The 20726-nt window shown below is 41.6% G+C and overlaps 1 protein-coding gene across 2 annotated transcripts in view; it reads left to right on the top strand.

The window, feature by feature from the left end:
• The first annotated feature begins 14774 nt into the window (after positions 1 to 14774).
• The window catches only part of PPP1CB (protein phosphatase 1 catalytic subunit beta), a 43311-nt gene continuing 37359 nt past the window's right edge, over positions 14775 to 20726 (top strand). The window contains exons 1-2 of one of the 2 annotated variants that reach the window (XM_029938024.1): positions 14775 to 14877; positions 15095 to 15234. In XM_029938024.1, coding sequence (XP_029793884.1) covers positions 15183 to 15234 — 52 coding nt within the window. In that variant the 5' untranslated portion in view covers positions 14775 to 14877; positions 15095 to 15182. Of the gene's footprint in view, positions 14878 to 15048; positions 15235 to 20726 lie in introns of those variants that run through there. The other variant, XM_029938025.1, reaches the window with a different exon arrangement.

The raw sequence follows: 20726 nt of genomic DNA, 5'->3' as shown, positions 1-20726 counted from the left end.
TACTTGCCACTTACCAGTCGGTATCCCTGCACCCCATAGGTAAACTCTATATTGACTTATGTTACTTTTGATTAATTTCACCTGTTTTTGAATTTCATATAAATGGAATCATACAGTAAATACTTTTTATGTCTTCCTTTTTTGACTCATTATAATGTCTGTGAAGTTCATCCATATTGCTACATGTAGCAGTGGATTGACTTTTTGTTTGTTTTTGCTGTATAAAATTCCACCATGTAAATATACTACAATTTATCACTTCCCTGTTGGATATTTAGCTGGTTTCCAAGTTGTATTATTAAAAATAAAACTACCATGAACATCTTGTCCATATATTTTAGAAATCATACGTACTCATTTCTGTTGGGTACACATCCAGGAGTGGAATTGCTACATCACTGGGTAGTCAGATCTCGCTTTTGTAGATGTGCCAGTTTTCTAAGCTAATTGTACCATTTTATGGTCCCATCAGCAATGTGTGAGAGTTCCAATATATACTTGTACCGACACTTGATAGTCTTAGTCTTTTTAATTTTAGCCATTCTGAAGAGTGTGACTTGATACCTTATTGTGGTTTTCGTTTACATTTCTCTGTTGACCGATGATGTTGAGTAAATTCTCAGATAGTTTTGGGACATCTTCTTTTGTGGAATGCTTGTTCAAATCTTTTACCCATTTTTAAATTGTGTTGTTTGCCTTTCTCTTCTCTTTTCTTTTCCTCCTCCTCCTCCTTCTTTTCTTCTTCTTTTTCTCCTATTTAGAAAGAGTGCAAGCAGTGGAGAGGGGCAGTGGGGGAGAGAGAGAGAGAGAGAGAGAGAGAGAGAGGGAGAGAGAGAGAGAGAGAGAGAGAGAGAGAGAGAGAGAGAATCTTAAGCAGGCTCCATGCTCTGTGCAGAGTCTGACTCAGGGCTTGATCCCACGACCCTGACCTGAGCCGAAATCAAGAGTCAGATGCTTAACTGATTGAGCCACCCAGGAGCTCCTTGTTTGCCTTTTTCTTATTGGTTTATAGTATTAAAGTTTTTTGTTGGATTTATATGAATTATATAGGTGCATATGTATATACAATTTATCATCTTTCTCTCTATATGTATATTTTTTCTCTCAGTCTACAACTTTCCCTTTCACAAAATTTTTAATTTTAATAACATCCAACTTAATCGATCTTTCCTTTTATGGTTAATGTTTTCTGTATCCTGTTTAAGAAGTCTTTGACTGCCCCAAAGTCTTGAAGAAAGTCTCCTATGCTTTCAGAAGTCTTGTTGTTTTACCCTTTAGGTCTCGGATCCATCTCAAGTTAATTCTATGTGTATAGTGTGAAGTAGAAGTCAAAGCTCGGGGTTTTTTTCCCACTAAAATATCCAATTGCTCCAGAGTTATTTATTAAAAAGATCATTCTCCCCCCACCATATGTCTGAGTCTGTTCCTGGGCTCTCTACTCTCTTCTACTAGTTTGTGTATTCTCACACCAATACCACACTATCTTAATTGCTATAATTTTATATTGTACTTTTCAACCTGATAGTAAAACCCACCAAAGTTATTCTTTCTCTTCAAGATTTTCTTATCTATTTTGAATTCTTTTCATTTCCATATACATTTTAGGGACAGTCTGTCAACTTTGACCACCACCTCCCCACTCCCAAGAAAAAAGTAGTTGAGATTTTCATTAGGAATCCATTGAATCTACAGGTTAATTTGGAAAAGACTGATATCTTAATACTGGGTTTTCCAATTCATGAACATGATATAAAACTCTGTTCATTTAGACCTTTTTAAAATTATTGTTCACTTTTTTAAAATTTACTGATAGATTACGTATATTCAAGTCTGTCATTAAATATTCCTTTACAGTGTGATTTGTAATGCTTCATAGTGTTCCACTCTATGGAAACACCATAGTTAAACTAACTTCTAATCATTAGGCATTTAAGTTATTTCTAATTTTTCATTGTATGAGAAACCTTGTGGTAATTATCATTATACATACATGTCAGAGCAAATGGACTGATATTTAGAAGGAATTTTGAGGGGTGCCTGGGGGCTCAGTTGGTTAAGTGATCGATTCTTGGTTTTGGCTCAGGTCATGATCTCATGGTTCAAGCCCCACATCAGGCTCTGCGCTGATAGTGTGAAGCCTGCTTTGGGTTCTCTCTCTCCCTCTCTCTCTACCCCTCCCCTGCTCATTCTCTCTCTCTCTTTCTCTTTCTCTCTCTCAAAATAGATAAATCACCATTTGAAAAAATGACTTTTGAGGAGAGGAGTGAAAGTTTCTCTCTCTTTCTCTGTCTCTCTTTTGCTTTTCCTCTTATCACTCTCAGTCATCCATCAACGCACATGCACACGCGCACTCAGAGTACGATACGTAGATGGCAGAAGGTGTTAGACAAATGTTTCTTCTCATGCTCTGAGTAGTTTAACGTTACACTTACATGCCCTATAGCCCAAGCAAATCCCATCCTGTACAGGAGGACCTGGGATATTTAAAAAACAGAAAGCATTCTATTCACCCCAGCTACAGGAGAAAATTTGGCTTCAGCTATGAAAAAATGACAATTTTGTGGCATTAATTAAGTCAGATTCTTGGACCCTCAGAATCCTCATCTATCAAGAGAATAAAAATCATGACACTGAAGTTCCTCCAAGCCCTAACATTCAACTGTTTTACTTAATGGATGCCACTGATCAAGACAAAATAGAATAAGTTAAACAAACAAATACAGGAGAACATAAAATATGTATTTATCTTTTTATTTTTAATGTTTATTTATTTAATTTTAAGGGAGAGAGAGAGAGAGCACAGTAGGGAAAGGACAGAGAGAGAGAGAGGGAGACACAGAATCTGAAGCAAGCTCCAGGTTCTGAGCTGTCAGTGCAGAGTCTGACATGGGTCTTGAATTTCCAAACCGGGAGATGATGGCCTGAGCCGAAGTCAGATGTTTAACTGACTGATCCACACAGAAGCCCCATAAAATAAAAGAAAACAGAATGAAGAAAAATACCTATACTAAATATAAACAATAGGATCATCCTATCCAAAATATATTGTTAATAATTGATACAAATATATAGATTCAACTGGTCTGACCAGTATCTAATTATATTCCATAGCAATCTAGGGGAATGAATCAAAAGTTTGCACATTTTATTTTAAATGTAGTAAATCACCATCTGGAAAAATGGAGAGGCTCATTAAAAATGCAAATTAAAATGACATTAATGTATCACTATCGACCTATTAAACTATCAAAATTAAATAGAAATGATAAAAGCCCAGAAAGACTAAATTGTGAAGAAACATGGTATTTAGTGGCTGCATAATGTTCTGCTACATAAATATAAAACCATAATTTCACCAGTTTCCTGTTTAAGTTGTGACTGCACAAGTCTTCCTGAAGAATGTTCTGTAAATACATATTTGAGCTATAAAAATTGTTCCTTTCATTAACAGGTAATTCCACTTTGGGAAATATGTTACAAGAAAGTAATGGAAATGAAAATTAAAAGTTTACCAAAATATTAATAACAGTATTTTTTATTAAAAAAATTTTTAATGTTTCTTTTTTGAGAGACAGAGTGGAATGGGGGAGGAGCAGAGAGAGGAAGACACAGACTCTGAGCCATCAGCACAGAGCCCAACATGGGGCTTGGACTCACACACCATGAGATCATGACCTGAGCACAAGTCAGATGCTTAATTGACCGAGCCACCCAGGCACCCCACAGTATTTTTTACGAACAAAGGTTTGGACATAGCCCAAACGCTGCAGTCAACAAAGAGCTCAGAAAGTTGGGGGAACAAAGTCTTTCAAAGAATATTTTCTTACACCTTTGTTCAACAAACATCTGACTGACTATTAGGAGGAGATAGAAGAATTTTTAAGAAGAGAATTACATCTAGTGTCATCCTTCATGGGACTCAAACTCAGGGAGATAGATGTAATAATTATAGGCAATGTGTCTTCAAGGCTTACAATGTAGGAGGTACTATTTAAGTGGTTAGATGTATTAACTCTTAATATTCACAACAACCTGTGAGGTGAGTATTATTATTATTACTATTATTATTATTATTATCCTTGAAGCACAATGGTTCTCGTGTATTCCAGAATAGGGAAATAGTGTCTTTTAAATCAATCCCTACTCATTAGGCTCAGCTGGTAAGTAACAGGGCTGGGATTGCGATGGAGAATGGGTGGCTGCAAAATAAGAACTCTGAACCCTTGCACAAAACACCATAGCCCTTTTACACAGGAATAATGGAGAGATAAGTAGCAGCAGGTGCAAAGTTCCATGGGAGCACTAAGAACGAAGCTGTGCCCTTGGCGGGGTGGGGGATGAAGGGCAGGCCGAAGGCAGAGGGGAGGGGGGGCAATCAGGGAGGTCAGAATATGGCAAAGGGGGCAGAGGCAAGTGGATTGTTCAAGGTCTTGCTCGGTGTTTAGATTTTACCCTGAAGGTGATGTGCAGGGCCTGAAGGATGCGAGGGTGGGAGTGGGAGGGTGAGACCAGGGGGGTCTCAGCAGCCGCCCAAGAGAAAGGAAAGGCAAATTTGCACAGGGGCGATATCAGTGAGGATGATGACTGGCTGGGCCCTGCCAGTGCACAGAAATGTGTTTATGGAATAAGTGGGCTGGGGAGAGAAAAGGGGGCAAAGAGCACAAGATGGCATTTAAAACACTGATCACTTCTGAAAGTGTGTAGGCATACATACTGAATTCCAAAGGTGCAAACATGAACCCAGGCTGAGGGATTGCTATGTCCTGAACTAGGTTCTTCATGGGCATGACATCATTCAGTGCTTCCAACTCTGCCAGGCAGGCATCAATATTCCCATTTTAGTGGTAGGTACACTGAGGTCCCCAGAACTTAGATGAGCTGCCTGAGGGATGTGGCTTGTCTGTGGTGGAGCTGGGGTGTGAACCTCAGTCTGTATGATCCCAAGTTCCTGCTCTTATTACTCTATCATGGAACCTTCCTCATTCTAGTAGGAAAGAGTGTAATCCATTCTTTTCTTCCATGAAGTTTAGATCTGGACAACTGAGGGAGAAATTCAAACCTGGAAAACTAGCATGGGAAAGATTAGCTAGGAATCATCTTTGATTCCTCTATAGGAATCTCCTTACTCTCCCCTGTAAATCCTGCCCCACCAACTTCTGCTAATCCCACCTCCAAAACAACTCTAGATGCTTCCTCCTCTTCATTCCCGGTGCCATCACTGTAGGGTAGCCTGGGTCAGCCCAATCCTGCCCAGCCTGGTCTGATAGCAGGCTAATTTACTTGAATGGCATTGTATCCTGCTTTCTCTGATCAAACATTTTGAGAGGGAACTCTTCAAGACTTCTGAATGAAGTTGCCTCTTAAATGCTTCTCTTGTTCCCCCACCTTCTGACTAATTAGGTCCTGCTTCCATTCTCAACCCTGCAGTGGCTCCCATCACATTGGGAATAGGATCCTGGGTCCTCAGTGTGGCTCCCTTTATCCGGCCCTTCTCTGCTTCTGTCTTTTCCTCTCAACCTCTCCATCTACGCCAAGCAAGTTTCCACCGCAGGGCCCTAATGCGGTGCTTCTATCTGCAAGAAACGGTCCCCCCTCTGTAATCTACCATGAGATACGTACATTCTCACTCTCTGTCTCATTTTATTCAGATTGCTGCTCATTTGTCACATCTACAGAGATCCTGGCTGCCCACTCTAAAGTAGCATTCTTCTTTATCACTCTTACCCTGTTTTATTTTTCATCATGACCCTTAGCACCCCCCCCACACACACACACACATTCCATCTCCTAAGGAACAAACTATCCTGGTTTGCCTAGGGGATTCTTGGGCCAGGGGACTTCCAGCACTAAAATCTAGAAAGTCCCAGGCAAACTAGGATGGACTGATCACTCTATACCACCCCTACCAGAATATAAGCTTGATGAGGAAAAGATTTTTTTGTTCTCTTTTGTAAACTTTACCAGAAACGAGGCCTCCCATGGCTCTTCTGCCTGAGTCAGTCTCTTGGTTATGTTTAATGTTTTGACTCCATACCAATGAAAAGTGGATGAGGGATGCATGCGTCAGAATTCCCCAGGGCGTTGTTTCAAACTATGTACCCCTCCACTCCCAATCCTGAGGATTAAATTGGACTTTCTTGGTGGAGGGAGGGGAATCACACAGTGGTGTTTTGAAAAAGCTGCCCAGATGATCCAGACAACAAGCACACAGCCACTTTGTTGGAAGGGCACTGAACTAAATCCCATAATGCTTCACGCCCTGTTAACATCCCTCAGTTGGATTACCCCTGTAAAGGCCTTCCCTGACTGCATGGCCCTCTCCCTCTTTGGAATTCTAAAAGGCTTAAGATCTGGACCACACTCCTGAGCCCTAGCCTGCAGACCTGGCATAAGAATACAAACACATCAGGATTGCCTATGGGAGCCCTCCCAGGGGTGTGGGGCAGCCATTCCAACCTCCCCCTGGCTCTGGCGGAGAATGACTCCTTCCTTGTCATCCCCGAAGACTCCCACCCACAGTGAAGCCATCCACCTACTGCTCACTCCTAGCCTGCTGTGAGCTAATGCACCCTACCATCAGAGCAGGTCATGGTCACCGACCCAGTCCATCCCTCCATTCACGTCTTCCTACTTCCTCCCACAACAGTGTCCAGAGCTGGTCTGTAACTAGCTCTGACCTCTACATCCCACTGCCTGGTATCCCAAGCCTCTGAGTCTTCTTCCCCACATCTATCACAGAAAAACTTGCTTCACAGGATTTTCAGGGGGATTAAGTATAACGCCAGTAAAAATTCCCAGCACATGGTATACTTAGACTCTGCCAGCCAAAAACCTTCTTTCTGACAAAGGAGCCATGACTGTCTTCTGAACATTGGGACCCTGGCTCTCCTAGGCTGCATGAGTTCTGTCTTAACAGAAGCATCACTACTAAAAGTATCCTAATGTTACCAGAATTTAGGATTTAGGTTGACTCAATCACATTCTCTGGACTGGAATATAAGGGGTCAGAGCAAGCCTATTTTTAGCAGCGAGAAAGTTGTTCTTTGAGCTGGTGGTGCTGTTTAAAACACGTTGGGGCATAAATAAATAAATAAATTAATTAATTAATTAATTAATTAAAACATGTTGGGGCAGAAAACAGAAAACTGCTGTGCTGATTCTTGACCCAGCTGGCCTGGAAGATAAGAGGGTGAAAATTAAAATGAGAATTGGTGTGGAGGTACAGGGTTCTAGGTGACTCTTTCCCAGGAAAGCAGGGATGAAAAGAGTAGGTCCTTGCACAATGCAATTGCTTACAAGTAAAAATGAGAGAGAGAGAGAGAGAGGGAGAGAGAGAGAGAGAGAGAGAGAGAGAGAGAGAGAGAGAGAGAGAAGAAGAAGAAGAAGAAGAAGAAGAAGAAGAAGAAGAAGAAGAAAAAGAAGAAGAAGAAGAAGAGGAAGAAGAAGAAGAAGAAGAAGAGGAAGAAGAAGAGGAAGAAGAAGAGGAAGAAGAAGAGGAAGAGGAAGAAGAAGAGGAAGAAGAAGAGGAAGAAGAAGAGGAAGAAGAAGAGGAAGAAGAAGAGGAAGAAGAAGAAGAAGAAGAAGAAGAAGAAGAAGAAGAAGAAGAAGAAGAAGAAGAAGAAGAAGAAGAAGAAGGGAGGGAGAGAGAGAAAGGAAGGGAGGGAGAGAGAGGTAGGTAGCTATCCAAGGTAAGAACCGTAGTTCCATTTTCAAATTTCAGTTTTGTTATTAAGACAATGAAATCTAACCTTCCCAGATCTCAACTTCCTCAACCACAAAGTAGCAAGATCAAAAGTAATAGTCTTTTTTAAAAAAGTTCCCAGCACATATGTTCACTCCCTTTTTCCCTTCTGCCCATTCATTCCCTATCTTTTGGTTTGGAGCCAGCTCCTTCCTGACAACCAAACGCCCAGACTCCATGAATTGTCCTCAGTCTCTTCCACCGCCCCCCCTCCCTCGACCCAGCCTTATGGGATCAGAGGTGTCCCAGCCTCCTTCAGTCTCCATGCTGCCAGGCCCACATTTAGGGTCCAGGTCTGCCTGCGAATTACAACTCCAGCTGACCTCATGCCTATTGCACAGGGCAGTGGAAAACACTGATAGATGTTTTCTGCCATGCCAAATTAGAATCCTCAATGGCTTTTCCCATAAACTTTCTTATAATTGGTGGTTAGAGTCTGTATCCATGGTAATGGATACTTTCCTATGGTTACACTAAGGATTAAATTGATTTTGCAGACTGATCTGGGAATTTAACCACCATTTGTACCACAGTCTCTGTGGGAAAATATATTCTGTGTTCCAAACAATTGACCTTTTGGAGTCGATCCAGTTCCTATGTTGGGGACGGCCTGTACAATAGTGTGTTACATTTTGGGTTTCACTTGTGTGTCCTAGAATCAAAGACTTGTTAGAGCTGGAAGAAAATTTTACAGATCATTTATTAATGAACTAATTTGGTAGGTAATAAAACCACAGTTCATCAAGAGAGAGATTTGTCTCAGGTTCTTCAGCTACTTTGGTCTCACACCTCCAAGCCAATGCTTTTCCACTATCCAGATCATCTTGTGGTTGTTTCCCCACATAGTCAGTTAACCATTTCAGAGCTGGGAAGGTCATGTCTTCAGCACAGAGTCAAAAATACTAAATGTTTCATAAATACTTCATTCGTTCATTATTCACTTTGCTTTACAGGTCCATTCACTGTAAGATTTCCTTAAATAACAAGTACCATTAGGACATTTCAATTAAGTATTTACAGTATTTACAATAGACCAGGTTTGCTTTCAATCAAGATTTGAATAAGAATTCATAAATACTCTATTTTACCAGGGTTTCCTGCATAAAAGGACCTATCAGTGTTACATCAATGAATAATTTTCACAGCTCACAGACACATTTGGGTTTAGTTTTAGGAGACACATGCCATTAATTTTAACATGGTCTTAGGAGACAGCTACTCATTTTGTAACTACATTAGAAAGCTTAATAACGCTTTGTTTTATTTACCAAAACCACAGAGTTGTGGAATCATTCAGAAGTAAACCTTTCCCAACTGAAAAGGTGACACATACATGATTTGGATTTGCTGCATGAGGAGAGCACCCATCATTAGAAAACATTTAAATTGTTTTATTTGAAACAAATTTTCACATGTTGTATACTCTTCTTCACCCACAAACACATTTAGTTATTCCTTCATATCTTGTTTGAATGAGCAGGACGGGAGGGCACCTAAAGAGAAACAAATTCATATATGCAAATGATATGGTTTTACTGTAACAAACTAGGAGTGACCTAATTAGACAGCTGGCCCTGAAATCTAATTACAAGAGATGAATAAGGACCACAGGATCAACTCTTCAAAAATTAAATCGTCATCCTCTGTGGTAGCTGCCCATCCAACTCTCACTGCCTTATGGTTAACAGTTCTATACAGCATTTATTAATAATAATAATAATAATAATAATAATAAATTACTAGGCATTTATTTTCAACCATTTTATCATGAAAGTTCTACCAGAAACTTCTCCTAAAAGACAATGCTCGCTGAGAGTTTGTATGTATGCGTTGGGGGTCAGAATTGAAAGGTGGGTCTGGTACTGCCCAGGGGCAGGGGAAGAAGCATTTGGTTATATGTGGCTTTATAATTTGGGGGGCTAAAATGACTGAGGACATGCCTTATGACTTAGCTGGTGACTTTGGCACTTGGTTCTTCTCTCATATGTGTATTGAAATGAAACCAAAACTAAATCTGAAGAAAGCAGTCTTGGCCCTGCCCTGGTGTACCGCCTCAGCCTGGCTGTGGATTGCCAGGGGCGGCTTCTCTTCTAATGCATGTGTCCTTGTGTGGTTTCTCAATATGCTCGAATTGAGCTGACCACAAAAGCCTATAGCATTCGATATACAGATGGCTGCCCTCAAGCTGTCTCTAGTAAAATTTAGAACTTACTGCCACTGTAGACTCATTGAAGACTTGATTAAGAGGAATCATATTTATGGAAGGACAGTCCAATGAATGCCGATTCATTCATATAGAAGCTATTTTGGATTAGTCGGGGCACAAAGAGTTGTACATTACTACCACAGCCTCCACATTTTGCCACCTAAACCTATTTAATGTCACATCTTACTGGCTATCGGCCAATATTCAATAGTATGTAAAACTTCTTTTTTTTTTTTTAAGTCTATGCTGTGTTTATGAAAAGGAATAATGAGTCTGCTGTTCACTATGTTCCAAAGTGCCTTGTTTGAGAACAATCCACAGGGACATCTGTCTCATCTCAGCATAGTGATGGCGGGGGTCCTCTGACCACTGCTCTGCCTTTATCTAATGGGCACTGATGGGCCCCAGGCATTTTCTGTTTGGAAGAAACAGATAATACATACAAGATCATGATGTTAATAACACCCCAAATTACGATTCCCCAACTTCCTTGACATCAGGAAGTCCAAATCCCCTCCACAAACATTTCTGGAATTACCCAAGGATGTTGGCATGTGTAACCCAAATGTCTCCCTAAGCCCAGTAGTGCACTGGTAAAGGTTTAACATCTAGCAATATGGCAGGAAAAAAAAAACTATATTTTCATAGCATTTGCTAACCTCCTTGGTGTAAATATTCCTGTGATGGCCAATGTGATGTTACTGAACATAGAGTTGGAAAAGAGATGCATAGTAGCATATCATTGTATACTATTTCCATTATACAGATACAATAGATGTAAACAACCTCTAGACTATACATAATAGTAAAATGTAGTGAAATAAATAGGACATGATGAGTTTTGAGTAACCGCTACCTTTGCTTTTAATATAATTTACTCATTTGTAAGTCTATAGAATTTAAGTTTTAAATCGTGATTCTGTTCAACAACTGACTTGCAGAATTCCTGAAAGTTTAACAACGGACTCTCATGAGCCAGCGTAAGCCGGCTACAGCACGCCACTATCTAAAGCCCCGCTGAGTTGGGAATCCTAGCTAATAGTTTGTCCTTTGGTCTGTGAGATTAACAATCCTGATCTAACAAGGAGCAGGACTTTACCATGGTCAGTAAGGGGACTCAGGTCCCTTACCTCAGTCTTGCCACATGTTCAGAAAGACTGAGAGGCATTTCCCTACAGATGATCAGGACCACCACCGGCCAGTCCTCTGCTCTAAAGTTTTCTGGTCTCTGGGTGTGTGCTCTCTATAGGGCTGCTACCCACCACAGGGCCTGGCCCAACCAGCATCTGTCACACCCCTGGCAGCCTTCTTGTGTCTCTGCTTCTGAGCTGCTGGCTTCCCTAACTGATGACCCCTACTCCACCAACAGGACAGACCTCGAGTCTCCTCAGTGTCAATATCTGCCAAGTGGGGCTTTTCTCTATTTGGAACTCACTTGGTGAGTTCCAACTGCCTCCCCTGTTACTGCCCGTAGGATTGTCTCCTGCAGCCTCCGGATCTCCCCCTCCTACCTCTTCTTCTCTCCTCAATCTCTTATACACATTTTAAAGTCCAAATAAACTTGAAAGCTGAGTTTCATGTAAACGTGAAACTCATTTAATAAAGTAGGATCTAATGGAAGTGAAGCAGGATCCCAATTTTATAAAATAGGATATATTCAGGTATATAATAGGAAACATTATCTAGAGCTGGTGAAATAATAGATGATTTTTATATTTTATCCTTGTTTTCAAAATTTCCTTCAATAAATATATTTTATTCTGGGGGCAAAAGAGGGGATTACTTTAATGGCAAATCTGATCTGTACCGATATGAAGCATAATGTCTTATTCATCTTACGTGATGTGAATATTCATATGATTTTCTTTAAAAAGTATATACAATTTCAGGGGCACCGGGGTGGCTCAGTCGGTTGAGCGTACAACTTCAGCTCAGGTCATCATCTCACAGTTTGGGAGTTCAAGCCCCGCATCGGGCTCTGTACTGACAGCTCAGAGCCTGGAGCCAGCTTCGGATTCTGTGTCTCCCTCTCTCTCTCTGCCCCTCCCCTGCTCACACTCTGTCTCTGTTTCTCACAAATAAACATTAAAAAATTAAAATATATATATATATATATATAAAGTTTCAGATTATAGTGAGCTGCCCCCAAAAGTTTCTGTGGTGCTAAGTAATATGTAGTATATGTACCAGCTAAACTTCAAAATCTGAGGCATTCCAAATCTGAATTCTTATGTAATTTTTTTTGGAAGGAGATCCCACAGAAAAGTTGGCTGGGCCCCTAGTGTTATATAGCTCTTTCATGTTTATAATGGATTTTTCTTTCCCAAGATTCCGAAGCACTAGAAACCCTAGAGAAGGGATATCTTCAGGCAGTACTCAGGACCACTTTCCAATCCCTTCTGACTCCCACAACTCTGCTAAGACTGGCCTCTCACTGCCGCACTTGTGGTGATTTCTCTACAGAAGCTTACTTTCTCCCTGTGCAATATAGTTTCCTTTGGGTGTCCCTTGTCTATTGCATATGTCTGTATATATGTAAACCCTCACTGTGGACAGGGTTCAAAGTTTCATGGGATTCATGGGCCTCGTGAAAATTGGAAGGTAAACACTTACTAATTGGTCCCGAGCATTCTGTTACTCTTAAAGAGTTTCATGGAAGAGATGAGGGGAAGTGGCATCCAACACCACAGCTGGTATATTCAAGTCCTAGTTTCAGCTCAGTTGGAATACCTACTCCACTTGCAACTGATCTTTTCCCTGGTTACTGAAAAGCTGAGAATCATATTTGTGTCCTATCCCTAAGCAAACCAACAGTATTTTACACCATGCATTTTGCATACAAAACTGCTGGCTTTATCTTATCTTTCCCACTTTTTATTTTTTTGGTCCTATTTTTCTCTGTACTTTTAAAAAATTTCCTTTAATGTTTATTTATTCTTGAGAGACACAGACAGAGCGCAAGCATGGGAGGGGCCGAGGGAGAGGAAGACAAAGAATCTGAAGCAGGCTCCAGGCTCTGAACTTTCAGCATGAGCCCGATGCGGGGCTTGAACCCACAGACTGCGAGATCCTGACCTGAGCCAAAGTCGGACACTTAACCGACTGAGCCACCCAGGTGCCCCTCTCTGTACTTACTTTTAATTTATCCAACTGCACGTATTTTCATAAGCCACCTTAAATCAATTCTTTTGGAATAAAACAAGGTAGAAAGAAATGTTCTTTAACAGAACAAGAGTGTGACGAGGAGCCATTTCTTCACCCCTGATTGGCAATGAGTCTGTGAAAACTACTCTAGACAGGATCACCATTATTGCTTGTCACCTGGTCTGTGTCCACCATCAATGTATAAGCTAAATCCTGAAATGGAGAAAAAGTTGGGGGAGGGGGAAATGCATTAGGAAATTCTAGCTCTGTAAGTCATCTGGGCCAATACAAAGCACTTGATTGGACAAAGCTTCCTACTTGCCCCTCCAAAAAAAAGAAAAGGAAAAAAGAAAAAAAAGAAAGGCAATCTTATGGTTACCACTTTCCAAGTTTGTGAGATAGCACATACATATTGATCTCAGCTTAACATAAACTGGTGATAACATTTCACAATTGTTAAGAGCGAAGACACTGGCACTAGATGCCTGTGTTTGAATCCCAGATCTGCTAGTTATTTGTGTGATTTGGGCCAGTGTATTTAGTCATTCTGTATGTACCTCAATTAACCCCATCTGCAAAGTAGAGATAATAATAGTACCTACCTCATAGGGCTGGCTTAAGGATTAAATAAGATAACATGGAACTCTTAAGACAGTGCCAGAACACACACAGAAATCTCAATGTTGGCTATTAGTGATGTGTGACTGGGAGAAGGACTCCCTTGACCTCGGGACAGCACCTTGTCGGAGTTTCTGGATTAACACTTGAGGAGTAAGTAAAGAACTTTGATCAGACCACTTTCTTGTAACAGGCCAAAAACTCTGGCTTGCCTGGATCTTTTTCGTGGCTACTCTTCCTCCTGCCTTTCTAGAGGCGGAATTACGTGGTGGAAAAAAGCTGGACAACCAGCCTTTCTGAGCCTGTCTTTCTGTCTCTTGCCAAGCGCTTGATGGGTCTACCCTGCAGAAGCTTACAGTCGAGTGTAGGAGATAAATGCATAAACAATCACAAGGCAGAATGATTAAGTAATATTAACGGAGGTCTGGACAAAACAAAAAAGCACTGGGATAAAACAATATGCACAGAGTGAATAGAGATGTAATATGTGTGGATGCACTACACAGAAGGCAGAGAGTGGTACCCACGTTGATATATTGTTGCTGACCCTTCCAGAAGCCCACTGTATTTCATCCAGGGACACTTGGGCAACCAGCCTTGTGGAATGATGGAGTAGAAAACCCCTCATTTGCAATGTCAAACTTTTCCAACAGAGTAACTCAACCCCTTCTTGCTTCCCAAACGCGCAAACCTAGGTTTCAAACGTGGATAAATGTAGTCCACGTTTCCCCGTTAACGGAAACATGAGGAATTGCTTGCAAAACTAGGGAAGGAAGGCAAGAAATGAAAAACGAGGCGGGAAGGGCACCACAATGCGGTCTGCGGAGGACCCGGCAGCTGAGCTGCGGGAAGGTCAGCGCTGCCCACGCTCGCTCGGCCTAATGGGAGCTTCCCCAGCGCGGCGAACCCCGCGAGCCTCGAGGCGCCTGCGCCGCCGTGGCGATTCGGCGCAGTGGAAGTGGTGAGCGAGGGCGACGCACCTGCGCGAAAGCAGCAGTGGCGGCAGCGGCGGGAGAACCAAGTCCAGTGCGATTGCGCGAAAGCCTGGGCTGTGGTGGGGGCCGCGGAGGCGTGCGCCCTGCGCCTGCGCGGAGGGTTGCGTGGCGCGGTGGCGGGGAAGGGCGGTGTGCTGTAAGTGGAGCTGCGGGTGGCGCCGTCGGCGGCGCTGGTGAGCTTTGCGGAGTTGGGCGGTGCCGAGGAGGAGGAGGTGGTGGCTGGGTCTGACGCGGCCCGGTTCTTGGGGGCTCCACTTGTTTATTTATTTATTTATCGTGTGTGCCTCCGAGTGTACGCGCGCTCCACTACTTGGTGGGGGAGGGGGTGGGGGGAGGGCCCGGGGACAAGGGGGAGTTGGAACCGGGGTCGAAACGCCGCGTGACTTGTAGGTGAGGGAGCGCCGAGCCGTCGCCGCAGCCTCCGCCACCGTGAAGCCCTTGTTCCCGCTGCTGGGAAGGAGCGTCTGGTGCCGACAAGATGGCGGACGGGGAGCTGAACGTGGACAGTCTCATCACCCGACTGCTGGAGGGTGAGTGCGGGGCCAGGCCGGCCTCAAGAAGGGGGCGCCCCCTTCAGCCCTCATTCCCCTTCGCCGCCGAAACCCGAGGGGACCCCCGTTCCCGCCCCGCGGCGGCCGCGGGGGAGGGGGCGAAGAGGCTGCTTGGCCTCCGGGAGCACGGCCGGCGGGAGGCAATTCGAGAGGGGCTGTCCCCGCGGGCGGCGCGGCCGGGCCCGGCGGGCAGTGTCCCCGCGGACCCTGGGTCCATCGCGGCGTCGCGCAGGCCGGGGGGTGCGAGGAGCCCAAGGGTGACCCTTCCCAAGGAGGCTGCGAGGATGCGAGCTGTGCATTGTATGTCCGTGGAACGTCTATTTCTTCTCTGTTCTCTTTGTGCATTGCCCTTGGCTGCCTCCGACTCTTGTTCCGGGAGTGAATTTTATAAAAATCTCCTCATTGAGACAGTTGTTGGACCTCTTCTGCATTTTTACATGATGCTGTGGGACGAACTCTATTTAAGGAGGGGGTAACAGCGGGAATTGAGTACCTCCTATTTATTATCTAGCTTGAAAAAAAATAGTAAAACAGAAAGAAGTCTTTGGTTAGAGCTGAAGATGCACTCGAGAAAGAATATGTAGACACGTTTGCTGACGGGATTGACTTTGGGGTTGGAGAATTTAACAGGTTTGAGCAGGATTTAATTTTTGCACAAACTTAGAAAAGGTCTACTTTATTGTAAAAGCCTCTGTTGTGTGTAAAAGGTATTTATAAGTCTTCGCTGCTTTTGAAGTTTCCTGGTCCTTCTGTTTTTATTGAACAGTTTTATGTTGGGGTGGGGGGTTGAGGGAAAGGGAAGAGATGGCGAGGCCAGGATATTATTCAAAGTTAATCGCAGTCTTGTGCCCGTGAATTCCTTTATCCTAAAATTTGCGTCACCACTAATTGCTTTGTGAGTGTGTAGAAAAGATACTAAGCCTTCAAAAAAATTTTTTTTTTAGTCTTTTCTGTTGGAAACGGTCAGAGTGCATATGCACTAACTTACTTGCTTTCAGGTTACCTAAAGGTAACTTGGCAACCGTGAAACGCGGTATATTCTTGTATTTGGAACATCATCAAAGAAGATTGTATTCTTGGGGGTGAGGGGCCGGCTAGTTCCTTTTTTCTGTGTTGGTTTCTGTCAGTTTTGTATGCCCGTTGTGTAACAAACTACGGTTATTTGCTCCAGATGTGAAAGCCTTCCAGCAGTCTTAAGACTGGATAGGAAAGTTTTACCAGGAACTCTTACCTTTTCTTTTACTATCAAGTTATTCCTGGTAGGCCCCCTGGTGCCTGTAGTCTGTGTTCATTCCTTAAGCCTTGGACTTGAACAGATGTGGACATCTTGCTGAGTTTACAAGACATTTGCTTTGGAAAAAAATTGTATTTTGTAATTGTGCGTTGTTCTAAGAGGGAAATATAGCTACTTAAACAGTTTAATGTTTTCTTAACTTTTGGGGGAAATCTAGGCCTGCTTTCTTACACATTTTAAACTTGGTTTGTAAATTTAAGTATTTTAAAAATCTGATGCTTGTTATTTCAACTAATTCAGTTTTATTTTTCATATATTTCCATATCTGTATACTTGTAGGCATAAAACAGTAGATTTATGTGTTTTAAAATGTTTGATCTGGGACCTTTTAAATCAGATGCACTTTTTTAGGATACTTAAGAAACTTCACTAGTGGATTGTACAAGTTTATTGGGAAAAAGCTATGGAGGGAAAAATAGGCTGAGTGATTCCATTAGTTTTGTGAATTCAAATTTAATATTTGGTGCTGGCTTTGGACAATCTCCTCCCTCCCCCCTTTTTGACGGAGGAGAGAAATCTAGTCTAGACATTTTCACCTTTTAATATTGACCTCCTTCATGCCAATCACCAGGAATCCTAAGATAAAGCACAATCTCTTCACCCGAGGAGCTTCCAGTCTAAAGTGATTTCTGGGTTTTCCCAGCCTCCTCTCCATATTCAACACACTCTTTACTGATGAGTAAAGAGTCTCATCAGTAAAGAGTTTCATTACTTGCTTCTCGATCCCGGGAAGTATATTTAGTTTGACAGTACCTCCTTAGAATTCTTTTTTTTTTTTAATGTTTTATTTATTTTTAATACACAGAGAGGCAGAGCATGAGAGGGGGAGGGGCAGAGAGAGAAGGAGACACAGAACTGGAAGCAGGCTCCAGGCTCTGAGCTAGCTGTCAGCACAGAGCCTGACGTGGGGCTCGAACCCAGGAACGTGAGATCTAACCTGAGCTGAAGTTGGAGGCTTAACCAACTGAGCCACCCAGGCGCCCCATTACCTCCTTAAAATTCTTAAATTCTGCAGGCTCCTTCTCTTTTCCTCTTCCAAAATCTATACCTGTTCAAAGACATCTGGAACAGATACGGATTTCCTAAAAGTAATTTTTTGTCTGCCTTTGTTTTCAGTCATGTTACTTGCTCATTAAAGTTAACTTAGATTCAGATGATGGTGTTTTTGTAAAGCTGCCTAGCAAAATAGCTACAGTTAGTTTTTTTATTTTTTAGTATTAAATGGACATATAAGTTAAAATTTAGTCAGAATGTCTGCACACAAAGGGAGGAAATCAGCAGTACTTCATCTTATTTTAAAACAGTGATTGTGGGGCGCCTGGGTGACTCGGTTAAGCAGCTCAGGCAGGTCATGATCTTGTAGTTTGTGAGTTCGAGCGCCTCTGTGCTGACAACTCAGAGCCTGGAGCCAGCTCCAGATTTTGTCTCCCCCTCTCTCTCCGCCCTTCCCCTTCTCACACTCTTTCTGTCTCTCTGTCTCTCAAAAATAAACATTAAAAAATTTTTTTAATAAAATAAAAAAATAAAACGTTGATTGTGATTCTGATGCATGATCTTTATTTTTTCTTTTTTACTATATCAAATGGCCAGTCATTTGTAACACTTTTGGTTAACCATATTTTATGAGTTGCTTGTGTTTTTTTTTTCTTTTTTCGAGTGGGCATATTGTTGGTATAATATTTTCAAAGTGCCTTTAGAACATTTAAAATTTTTTGTTGTTATTTAATGTAACCATATACTAATTTATTATTTGAATCATGTGTATTCCTCCAGTATATTGGATTAAGTTTTACATAGAACTAAGCCAAGGACCCTTCTGACTCTATTGCCTATAGTGGCCCTGTTAGCACATTCTCATGGCTTATAATAGTGGTCTTGACTGATTGTTTAAATCTAGTTCCTGTGGGTATCCTGGAAAACCCAGTGAAAGCTTTTTACTTTGATCATTAGTTCCAAAAGGAGTTAGGGTGGCAGTAGGAGTATAGTATAATCACTGCACAAACATTATTCAGATTATAAATGTTGGGTTTATTTTGGGAGGAAGTGAAATGGAATGAGTAGATGGATCTGTTTGGAAAGAGGATAGGGTGAAAAACTGCTTCCCACTAGCTGTTCCCCAACCAGATTTGATCCAAGTGTTTAAAAACTGGGCAATACCAGTTGATAATTAACACTTGACTGTTACACAGATCATATATTTTGTCATGTTTTGTGTGTGTGTGTGTGTGTATCTCTGAATTCGTGCAACTTCTGTGATCATTTCCTTTCTTGTGGGTTATTCTAAAATTTTAGTCAGGCAGAGACAGGCTAAGCAAATAGGAAGCTTTCTTATATGTCCTTTTGAAAGTTAAAAAAAGGAATGGATTTGAAAAACAGATTAATAAAAGCAAATTAAAATTCTCTTTTTAAGTAAAAGTTTCATTGCAGTATAATTCACATACCATGTAAATCACTTATTTGAAATGTATAATTCCATGATTTTTAGTATATTCACAGACTTGCACACCCATCACCACAATTTTAGAACATTTTTACCAGCACAGCCCTGGTCCCATTAGCCAACACACTGCCTTTTTCCTTTCAACCCCAGCACTAGGCAACCACTAATCTTTCTATCTCTATGGATTTTGCCTGTTCTGGACATTTCATGTAAATGGAAGTGTAATATATGGTCTCTTATGATTGGCTTCTTCTAACGTTTAAAAATTTATCTATATTGTGTCAGATCTTAGTATTTCATTCCTTTTATAGATGAATTATATTGCATTGTATGAATATACCACATTTTATTATTCATTACTTGGTGGACATTAGAGTTGGTTCCCCTTTTAGGCTATTGTGAATAATACTGCTATAAACATTTGTGTACAAGTTTTTGTGTGAGCATGTTTTCACTTCTCTTGAGTATACAGCTAGGAATGGAATTGTTGGGTCATATGGTAGGTAAGTCTCTATGTTTAACCGTTTGAGGAACTGCCAGACTGTTTAAAGCCATTTTTCCCCTGATTTAAATTGTTTAGTTGTGACGCAGAAGTCTAAAGGTTAGGCAGTTTGAAGGAAGTGCTAGATAGTTGTTCTTGGCAGCCCCAACTTCCGCAGGGAAAGTATTGTGTATATATAGATCCAAGAGCAGGTCTATTAGGAAAGAGCAGGTTGGAGAGTAGGGAAGATCATCTGAGGGATATTTTTCTCTCTTACCTTACTTCTTCCTAGATGAGAAGCTAGAGGATGCATGTCTGTTCATTTTTGAGAGAGATACAGAGACAGAGCATGAATTGAGGAGAGGCAGAGAGAGAGGGAGACACAACTTGAAGCCGGGTCCAGGCTCCACGCTGTCAGCACAGAGCCCGATGCAGGGCTCGAACCCGTGAACCAACAGATCATGACCTGGGCCGAAGTCGGACACTTAACCAACTGAGCCTCCCAGGTGCCCCAAAGGTGGTACATTTTTTAACTGATTGAGAGATTAGGTTTGTTTTCCTATTAATTCGTTTTTCCAGCAAGCGAGGGAAGCATTGAAAGTTTAAAGTAGTGCAGAAGTGTTTTTACTTTGTTATTTGAATGCAGAGCTGAACCTTTTCTGGTAAATATCTAAATCCAAGATTAAAATTCATTGGGATTTAGAAATCTGTTTACATTTGAGGCTAGAGACAGGATTATATATTAAGATTTAGGGTTAACAGGGAAGATAACAAATTATATCTAGCAGGCTTTTTTCTTTTATTATCTTACTTTCCATATTTACTGTTTTAACAGTATTTGTTCCAATGGCATGTATTCTCGGTTTTAACAGAGGTAAAATAATAGAAGTATATAAGAATGTCAAGATACTTAGAAATAATTGAAATCTCACTAAATATTCCTTAAAAAAATTTTTTTTAATGTTTGTTTATTTTTGAGAGGCAGAGAGACAGAACTTGAGTAGAGGAGGGGCAGAGAAGAGGAAGACACAGAATCAGAAGTAGGCTCCAGGCTCTGAGCTGTCAGCACAGAACCCGGTGCAGGGCTTGAATGCACGAACAATGAGATCATGACGTGAGCCGAAGTTGGATGCTTAACCAACTGAGCCACCCAGGCGCCCCTGTCTTACACTTTAAATGGTTCTTCTACATTCTTTGTAGATGCATTGGTCATTTGGAAAATATGTTACATTGATTTATGCAGATGTTCCAGTGTT

This window comes from Suricata suricatta, chromosome 4 (genome assembly GCF_006229205.1).
Source record: "Suricata suricatta isolate VVHF042 chromosome 4, meerkat_22Aug2017_6uvM2_HiC, whole genome shotgun sequence".
NCBI classification, from domain to species: domain Eukaryota; kingdom Metazoa; phylum Chordata; class Mammalia; order Carnivora; family Herpestidae; genus Suricata; species Suricata suricatta.
The sequence above is the reverse complement of the archived record's forward strand: the minus strand, read 5'-3'. Positions and strand labels throughout refer to the sequence as shown.